This window comes from Cryptomeria japonica, chromosome 9 (genome assembly GCF_030272615.1).
Source record: "Cryptomeria japonica chromosome 9, Sugi_1.0, whole genome shotgun sequence".
Classification (NCBI taxonomy): domain Eukaryota; kingdom Viridiplantae; phylum Streptophyta; class Pinopsida; order Cupressales; family Cupressaceae; genus Cryptomeria; species Cryptomeria japonica.
In genome coordinates, this window is record NC_081413.1 from 506,379,772 (window position 1) to 506,389,503 (window position 9,732).

The 9,732-nt window shown below is 37.1% G+C and overlaps 1 protein-coding gene across 6 annotated transcripts; it reads right to left on the minus strand.

Annotated features, from left to right (window-relative positions):
* Nucleotides 1–1,481: 1,481 nt before the first annotated feature.
* On the minus strand, nucleotides 1,482–9,410 carry LOC131046916 (pentatricopeptide repeat-containing protein At5g27110). Of its 6 annotated transcripts, none has more exons than XM_057980756.2 (7): nucleotides 5,027–9,410; nucleotides 4,832–4,925; nucleotides 4,581–4,645; nucleotides 3,763–3,832; nucleotides 3,361–3,472; nucleotides 2,970–3,075; nucleotides 1,482–2,609 (listed from the first exon to the last, which is right to left on the minus strand). In XM_057980756.2, the coding sequence occupies exon 1, from the start codon at nucleotides 9,107–9,109 to the stop codon at nucleotides 5,234–5,236; it is 3,876 nt and encodes a 1,291-aa protein (XP_057836739.2). In that variant the 5' UTR covers nucleotides 9,110–9,410; the 3' UTR covers nucleotides 1,482–2,609; nucleotides 2,970–3,075; nucleotides 3,361–3,472; nucleotides 3,763–3,832; nucleotides 4,581–4,645; nucleotides 4,832–4,925; nucleotides 5,027–5,233. The 6 variants fall into 6 exon arrangements, with proteins under 6 accessions (XP_057836739.2, XP_057836736.2, XP_057836737.2 ...); XM_057980753.2 differs by having other exon boundaries at nucleotides 2,970–3,105; XM_057980754.2 differs by having other exon boundaries at nucleotides 1,482–3,105; nucleotides 3,763–3,823.
* Between the last annotated feature and the right edge of the window lie 322 nt (nucleotides 9,411–9,732).

A 9,732-nucleotide genomic window follows, 5' to 3' on the forward strand; every position in this document is an offset into this window, starting at 1 on the left:
GAACAAAAAATTCCTACCCAGTGGCATCCCTGCAAAGCTTGGAAATTACAGCCTGCTGAAGTACCTAAGGTTACATACAAACAAGTTAGAGGGGCTTATCCCTCTGATATTGGGTATCCTACAAAATTTACAGGTTTTGTTCTTTCCAATAATTCACTCAAAGGCCAGATCACTCCGCAAATTTTTGAAGCCACGAGCTAGCAAGAAGTGTACCTATACAACAATTGTCTCTAACTTAACATTTGTCTAATCTTTATAAGACATCCAAAAGTGGGTAAGGTAATGAATGAGGTACCTAAATTCAATTTACAAGATAGTTCAGTTGCATAAACACTTTAAATTGCAGCAGAAGAAATGATGTAAGGATAAACATGTGTTAGTTTCTACAAATGCACCAACTCACAAGTATTTTTGGGTGCTCACACAATCTCTAAAATTCCTACATTTGACTATTGATGTTCAAACCAAACCAAAAAGTATGTAAATACAGTTGTTGAATGATGAGTCTAATTTAACTGGTTCCAATATGGGTGCAGTATCGAAACCTGATACAATGATATAAAAAAATATTTGAAACTTCATAATTTGCAAAAAAAAAAAAAAAAAGTAAACACTCATAAATTCATAATTCAATGATTTGTCAAATGTCAATATACAATGAAAATAACAATCAATATTTAATAATCTTCATATTGCTCTTCATCAAAAGCATCAAAGTCTAACATTTGGTTCAATTTTACTTGAATTACAATGAGCTACAATGCTGCTTCCACTAGCCATGTACTATACAAGCTGCCTCATCTAAATATATTTTCTAACAAGAAGTGCAACAATAACACTAAGTCAACCACTCAAGACTTAGATCCCAATTCCTTGTCACCCCCTAATTGTAATCAAGTTTATTACGTGACAAACCTTTATGGGCATGCCATTATCACAATTTTATCAGGTAAGGTCGAAATTGTGTATTCAGACAATTTTTCTATTTATAAAAATGTTTTAAAAACAACTTTTTTTCTGTTTTGGACAGCCCTTGGGTTCAGCTCAGGTTTGCTTAGGGTTCCTCCTGGGGTGCCTAAGTGGGGCCTTGGCCGAACCCAATGGGGAACCAGCAAGGGACCAGAACCCAAACCGTACCTACACAGGTACAGGATGGGTTTTAGAGGAACCTGGTAGCAAAGCAACTACTATATACCTGCACAAGTAGGGGCTTTGTCCCAAAGCTTTAATGCATATATAAAGAAACAAAATCCATATACAAGTTAAGCTTTTGGAAGTTCTATGAAAAAAAAAGTTATTGTAACAGAAAGATCAATTCAATTTAATTTATGGTAGAAGGCGGTTCACATTGGTTTGAGGACAAGAGCAATTTGGGCATCCATTTGCCATTCCATCTAGCGCTACAGCAGAATTCATATCCTCGGCTATAATATACTTAAATCTATGGTCACTTTCATAAACAAACAATCAATACATATAGGTAAACAAATAGTAAATAAATTTTTAAAATGCTTCTGAAAAACCTGTACAAAAGAACTGGTGAATTGATGCTTTAGCATCAAATAAAAAGAATGGGGACAAAGGCTCAAACTTAAGTCATTCACAAGGTTCTATCATCCTTTTAAGTGAGAGTTGTCAATGCATAAATTCTTTTATCACGAAGTTTTTAGATGGCTGTGATATGGATCTACCCCTAAGCTATTAGTCATCCTCTTACACTCAATTTGATGGAATATGGACTGTTTTCCTAATGTCCCCATCAAAACATTCCAGGTGCACATGGATCCATTAAGATTGATCAAGGTGAGGACAAAATAAACTTAAGTGTAACGCTTGTATTAGCACAGAGATCTATGTTCAACCTCTGGAGGGCTACTAGGTGTAAATCTTGTCTAACTTTAATGGCATGGTTATACTCCTTGTAGGACAACACTGGAAGAAGGATTTCAGGAAGAAAAGGAAGATTGAGGTTTTTTACCCTCATGTCATGTGATTGCATCCAAATGCTCATTCAATCATGCCCTTGCATTTCCCACAGCATTGTCGTTTGAGATCCTGGGCAAGCTTGAAAAGCTGTAAATCTACTTCACTTATTCATGCAGACGACAAATTTTGGAATTGAGAGCAATTAAGTTTAGCATGCCAGGGCACCATACACCTCACACAAAACATTCTATTACAGAAGGGGCATTCGGTTTTCAATATGTCATTTTCTCTTATGCCTGCAACATCCTTCTTTATTAGCAACTCGGAGTAGTTGGGAAAAGTGCAATAGACCTTTTTTGACTCAATAATTTGGGCCTCCACGATCACAATTGACCACTTATTGAAGATTTCTGATGGCAAAAATTAACAGCATTCTTGAGGTGTCAGGGCTTCTCCAGAACAGTCCTGGGGACAGTAAATGTTTTGCCTCTTCTATTGCAGCCATGAAAGTATATACCAGGTCATGCAGGAAGGGCAAAACTGATGCGAACAGTGCATACCCTTAAACATCTCTGGCAAAGAATCCTCAACGCAGACCCACACAGCTCCATTGGCACGAACCCCTGCCTTCTGTATGAACATTACCAAGGGCCCACTGTAGTTTCTGCTCCTCCTGTATAATCCTGAAGTTTGAACATACAAAGCCCAGTAGGAAAACTTGCCAACACAGATATAATTCATGATATCAAACCGAATATATATCTTAGCTTTTTTGACATAACCTTGAAACTTAAATAGGTCATATAGATACATGAATGACGAAAATACTGGTTGTCATATGGAATTGACCAAAAAAACATGTAATAGATAAGTTCTAGCAGGATCTAGGTGAGAAAACAAGATTTTGTTAAACGTGATCAACTCATAGGGAATGAAGAACGTGTACTTTGAAAAGCACGTACCTTGCAGTACCTACTAAGGATGAAAGGCAGTCAGATATACAAATAAAGTACTAGAGAAAAGCAAGAAGATTTGAATAATACCCGTAGCTTGTTGAATTTTTCTTTATTGATAAACTTTGTGCCCCTTTTTAAATTAATGATTGGTAGGGGCAAACCTGCTTAACATGACAAAACAAACCCCAGTATACTGGTTGGGCAGATTCTAGACTTGTTAATCCTGTGAAAGGAGCCCGTTAATAACAATCAATCAAAGTTAAAAATGAATCATGCAAACTTTAGAATGGTCAAAGAAAAATGTGCAGAGTGAGATTTGAGGTAAATATCCAAGAAAAACTATTTTTTTTTTCTCATCCATGAAACCCCAAAAATAGAAACAGAGTTTACAAATTTCCACAGCAGGCAACTTAGCTGTTTGGTAATTGAAGATATACTAACTTTTGTTTCACACAGATGATTTTAAAAATTAAATTACCTGTCCTTGTTCATAGTAATTGCAAGGAAGTAATTTATGATCATCAAGCTGCTCTTGCACAGAAGATGAGGAGGAACGAGGAAGTGGCCAAAGTAGTAGTGATGTCAGCAAGCTACAGATGATAACCAAAGTAAAATCAGAATAGCGAATAATTTAAAGACCATTTTTAACAATACCTCGAAGCCAAAAATGATACATGCACACTTTAAAACAGTTGAAGAAAAATGTGCAAAGAGAGATCTATGGGGAATTAAGAGGAAGAACTAATTTAATTTTTTTCTCATCATAAAACCCAAAATGGCGATAGAGTTTACAAATTTCCATGACGTTCAGCTTAGTTTTTCAGTAATTTAAAACATACGAAACTAATGTTTTCCAGAGTTGAGTTAAAAATGAAGTTACCTGTCTTTGTTGATGGTAAATGTGGAGAAGTAGTTTATAGTCATCAAGCTACTCCTAATACCTGGTCATGCTGCCAGCAATGTCAATGAAAATAAATGGGCAGAATTTACAGGAGAAATATTATTAAACCCTACCAAAGTAGAAATTTAAATAAATGAGACGAACCAAAATCAATCTCCCTAAAGTTGATGCTTCAATCTATTCACAATGAACAAAAACTAGATCTACAAATATTGCATCCAACTTCATTCCTTATGTTTTCAAGCAGATTTGATGTGATTTTTACAGCTGAAAGATTTGATGTGGAGCGGTGACTACAAAAACTGGTAACTGAAAATGGTTTCCCAGCAAACGCTTTAACAGTGTGAGACTTGTTTCCCGTGAAAAGCTCACACATAATATAGCCTATCGGCTAATTATGCAAATTTATCAAGTGCCATGCATATTTGCTAGTTAGAACATAAATGCAGTATATATATATATATATTTCTAATTAAAAAAGAAAACAAATTGAAATCAAATTAAATTAAAAAATATCTGTGAACTCACATCTCTATTAGCTATCTTACCAAGCAAAGGGATGTGAAGCAAAATTAGCTAATTACAAATGAGGCAAAATCTATATGCACTTCTACGAAATTATATACCTACTATGAAATGTGTAAGTTAATCTCAAATGGTTGACCTGGCATAGGAAAAAAAATATACAATTAATCCAAACAAAAGAAACATACAATATAGGAAGGAAAGATTGTGAGCCCTTCTCTCCCGTTTCCTACTTGTCAATCATATTTTCATTTATTTTAAGTGTTCCTCACCTTCTGTTTTTTCCCTATTCTCCACCTCCTCCTCCAGCTTTTCATTTCATACAGATGCAGGTTTCCTGAAAACAATTCAATGACATGTCTTTGTTATCAAAAAACAGATCTTTGACAGATATACAAACAGTGTATCTAACCACTGATCTGAATTGCACGTGAAACCAACGGCATTGTCTAGATTGCCGTATACTAAAACAAAAAAGAAAAACGAAAAAGAAAAGAAACTGACTAGAAACTGAAAATAAAACCTTGTCCATTATTACTGCAGGTCTGACATAGTGTGCATTATTATTTTTGTCAGCCTAATTTTCAGATTGCTTCATTTAGCATCACCAATAATCTCTGCAAGAACATTGTCACACTTTAAAGCGATAAAAACTGTTTGCATCTCTTGCAACAATCTTGGAGAAAAAAATTGTTGCAGCATGGCAATCAGCACATACTCGAAGGTTCTTAACAACTCTAATAGTTGTTCCAAGGGTTGTGTTCAACAAACCAAATGCAATTGCCAACTTTTCACTATGGTGGCAGAGAAATAATTCCAATTCCTCCTCTTCCACATCATTAAGTAAATGTCTTGAATCTGGAAAATAACCTGCTGCTTTCATCTCCCAAGCCAATTTCTCTAGCTTTGCATAGATCTCCTGTGCCTACCGATGCAATCTTTCTCCTACACAAAATGAATGTACCATTTGATTGCCTTCAACCCAACTACATCCAGGGATCTTTTTAACTCCTCTATCTTTCATCAATTTCCTTACCATTTGAACCTCAGCCCACCTGCCCACTTCTGCATAGATGTTTGAGAGAAGAACATAAGTCGCAGCATTTTCAGGATCCAAATCAAAAAGCACCATCGCTGTAAATACCCCTAAGCCTATATTCATATGTGTTCTGCAGGAGCCAAGAAAACACATCCAAACAACGACCACAGGTTTAATTGGCATCTTAATGATAAAGTTTAGACTGTCCTCAAGATAGTCAGCACGGGCAAGAAGATCAACCATGCACAAATAATGATCAACTGTAGGTGTAATGCAATAAGTGTTACTCATGTGATTGAAATATGTACAGCCCTCATCCACTAAACCTGCATGGCTGCATGCACATAGAACACAAGCAAAGCTTATAATGTTAGGATAAGTTCCAGAGTGCTTCATTAATTCAAAGACTTTGAGAGAATCCTCGCAAAATCCATTTTGTGCATTTCCTGCAATCATTGCATTCCATGAGATGACATTTCTTTGAGGCATTTTGTCAAACAGTTCACGTGCCTTGTCTATGCTTCCACATTTTGCATACATGTCTACCAGAGCATTTTCAACTATGATATCTGACAAAATTCCCCGTTCCATTATGCTTTGATGGATGTCCATACCCTGTTCCAAAGCTCCCATTTTGGTACAGGCAGGGAGGATGCTGGCAAAGGTTGTGGAATTTGGCTTTACACCTGCCAATTCCATTTGCTTGAACGTTTCTAAGGCCTTTTCAGCAAATCCATTTTGTACATACGCTGCAATTATTGCATTCCATGACACCCCATTTCTTTCAGGCATTCTGTCAAATATTTCACGTGCCTTGCCTATGCTTCCACATTTTGCATACATGTCTACTAAAACATTTCCGACTATAATATCTGACAAAAACCCACTTTCCATTATCTTTTGATGGATGTACATACCATGTTCCAAAGCTCCCATTTTGGCACAGGTAGAGAGGATGCTGGAAAAGGTTGTGGAATTTGGCTTTACACCTGCCAATTGCATTTGCTTGAAAGTTTCTAAAGCTTTTTCAACAAATCCATTTTGTGTATATCCTGCAATGATTGCATTCCATGAGATTACATCTCTTTGAGGCATTTTGTCAAACAATTCATATGACTTGTCTATTTTTCCACATTTTGCATACATGTCTGCCAAAGCATTTCCAACCATAATATCTGACAAAAATCCCCTTTCCATTATGCTTTGATGAATATCCATACCCTGTTCCAAAGCTCCCATTTTGGCACAGATAGAAATGATGGTGGCAAAGGTTGTTGAATTTGTCTTCACACCTGCTAATTGCATTTGCTTGAAAGTTTCGAAAGACTTTTCAACAAATCCATTTTGTGCATATCCTGCAATCATTGCATTCCATGAGACCACGTCTCTTGTAGGCATTCTATCAAATAGTTCGCGTGCCTTGTCTACACTTCCACATTTTGCATACATGTCTATCAGGGCATTTGCAACTACAACATCTGACAAAATTCTGCTATCCTTTATACTTTGATGGATATCCATACCCTGTTCCAAAGCTCCCATTTTGGCACAGGCGGGAAGGATGCTAGCAAAGGTTGTGGAGTCTGGCTTTACACCTGCAAAATGCATTTGTTTGAAAGTTTCTACAGCCTTTTCAAGAAATCCATTCTGTGCATATCCTGCAATCATTGCAGTCCATGAGACCACACTTCTTTGAGGCATTGCGTCAAACAATTCACGTGCCTTTTCTATGCTTCCACATTTTGCATACATGTCTACCAGGGCAGTTGAAACTACAACGTCTGAAAAAAATTCTGTGTCTTTTATGCTTTGATGGATGTCCATACCCTGCTCCAAAGCTCCCATTTTGGCACAGGCAGTGAGGATGCTGCCAAAGGTTGTAGAATTAGGTTTTGCACCTGCCAATTGCATAAGTTTGAAAGTTTCTACAGCCTTTTCAACAAATCCAGAGTGTGCGTATCTTGCAATCATTGCATTCCATGAGATGACATCTCTTTGAGGCATTCTGTCAAACAGTTTACGAGCCTTTTCTCTGCTTCCACATTTTGCATACATGTCTATCAGAGAATTTCCAACTATAATGTCTGACAAAAAGCCCCCTTCCATTATGCTTTGATGGATGTCCATACCCTGTTCCAAAGCTCCCAATTTGGCGCAGGCAGGAAGGATGCTGGCAAAGGTTGTGCAATTCGGCTTTACACGTGCTAAGTGCATTTGCTTTAAAGTTTTTAAAGCCTTTTCAACAAAACCATTTTGAGAATATCCTGCAATCATTGTATTCCATGAGATGACATCCCTTTGAGGCATTCTGTCAAAAATTTTACATGCCTTGTCGATGCTTCCACATTTTGCATGTATGTCTACTAGAGCATTTACAACTATAGTATCTGACAAAAATCCCCCTTCCATTAGGCTTTCGTGGATAACCATACCATGCTCCAAAGCTCCCATTTTGGCACAGGCAGGGAGGATGCTGGCAAAGGTTGCACAGTCTGGCTTTACACCTGTGAAATGCATTTGCTTGAAAATTTCTAAAGCCTTTTCAAGAAATCCGTTTTGGGTATATCCTGCAATCATGGCATTCCATGAGACTACATTTCTTTCAGGCATTTTGTCAAACAGATCACCTGCCTCGTCCGTTCTTCCACATTTGGCATACATATCTACCAGGGCAGTTGCAACTACAGTATCTGACAAAATTCCTATATCCTGTATGCTTTGATGGATGTACATACCCTCTTCCAAATCTCTCACTTTGGCACAGGCAGTGAGGATGCTGACAAAGGTTGTGGAATTTGGCTTTACACTTGCCAATTGCATTTGCTTGAAAGTTGCTAAAGCCTTTTCAACAAATCCATTTTGTGCATATCCTGCGATCATTGCAGTCCATGAGACCACATTCTTTCGAGGCATTCTGTCAAACAATTCACGTGCCATATCTAGGCTTCCACATTTTGCATACATGTCTACCAGGGCAGTTGTAAGTACAACATCGGACAAAATTTCTTTATCTTTTATGCTCTGATGGATATCCATACCCTGTTCCAAAGCTCCCACTTTAGCACAGGCAGAGAGGATGCTGGCAAAAGTTGTAGTATTTGGCTTTATATCTTCCAATTGCATTTGCTCGAAAGTTTCTAAAGCTTTTTCAACAAATCCCATTTGTGCATATCCTGCAATCATCGCAGTCCACGAGACCACATTTCTTTCAGGCATTTTGTCAAACAGCTCACGTGCCTTGTCTATACTTCCACATTTTGCATACATATCTACCAGAGCACTTGCAACTACAACATCTGACAAAATTCCTTCATCCATTATGCTTTGATGGATGTTTATACCCTGTTCCAAAGCTCCCATTTTGGCACAGGCTGGGAATACGCTGGCGAATGTGAACCGATCGGGTTGGAGACCTGTTCGTTGCATTTGGTGAAACAGTGTGACTGCTTCATGAGGATACCCATTTTTTCTGTACGCTGTAATAATCGTATTCCATGAGACGCTGTCTCGTTCTTTCATATGGTCAAACACTTTTCGAGCATCAACCAAACCTCGGCACTTGACATACATGTCAATAAGCTTATTATGAAAAGGTGTGCGTGTAGCAAATGCGAATCGCCTGTGAGCGATGAAAGAATGGACCCTTTTCCCTTGTGAAAGCGCATTGTTGAGAATACATGTTTGGAGTAGTTTAAGATATGTAGAGTAATCTTCAGGGGGTTTGTGTTTGGTAAGCAGAATGTGCAGTGCCTCCTCCAACATAATGCTGTGAGATTGGGATTATTAGTAGATGGCAATGGCATTTTATGATCGTAATTGGAGAGTGGAAAAGTGCAGTGTTATTCAGTGAGAACTTTCACTTGATAGCAGACAATCAAGTTACAGTTTGGAGCAATTTGGGACAATACTAGATGCTACAACGAATTAAGATGGGTGCAGTTTGGAACACCAACACCAGTAGTTTTACTCCTCCACCTCTTGGTACCAATCTAGCCGTAATTCCTCCCTGTTTTTCAAAAAAAAATTCTACCAGGCTGCGGTTTCATGGAGGATGGCTGCCAAAAAAATATATGAGAATTTATAGGAGTATTTTTAAGCAGGGTAATTAATGTTAAATAATTCATTAATTGTTTTATTGTATTGAAGTAGGCACGCAAAGGTCTCTAATATGGATGTCATTAAATCAAGAAATATAGTTAATTTGTTAATATGTTACAATTTCATAGTATTTTAAGATTAAAATAATACATTAATTTTATAAATATTGAATTTATAAAAATAATTATATTATATAATTGATTAATTAAATTTATATTAATAAATTTCAGTATTTTCATAAAGAAAGATGAATAGAAAAAGAATTATCTCCAAAATTAAGAAAATAT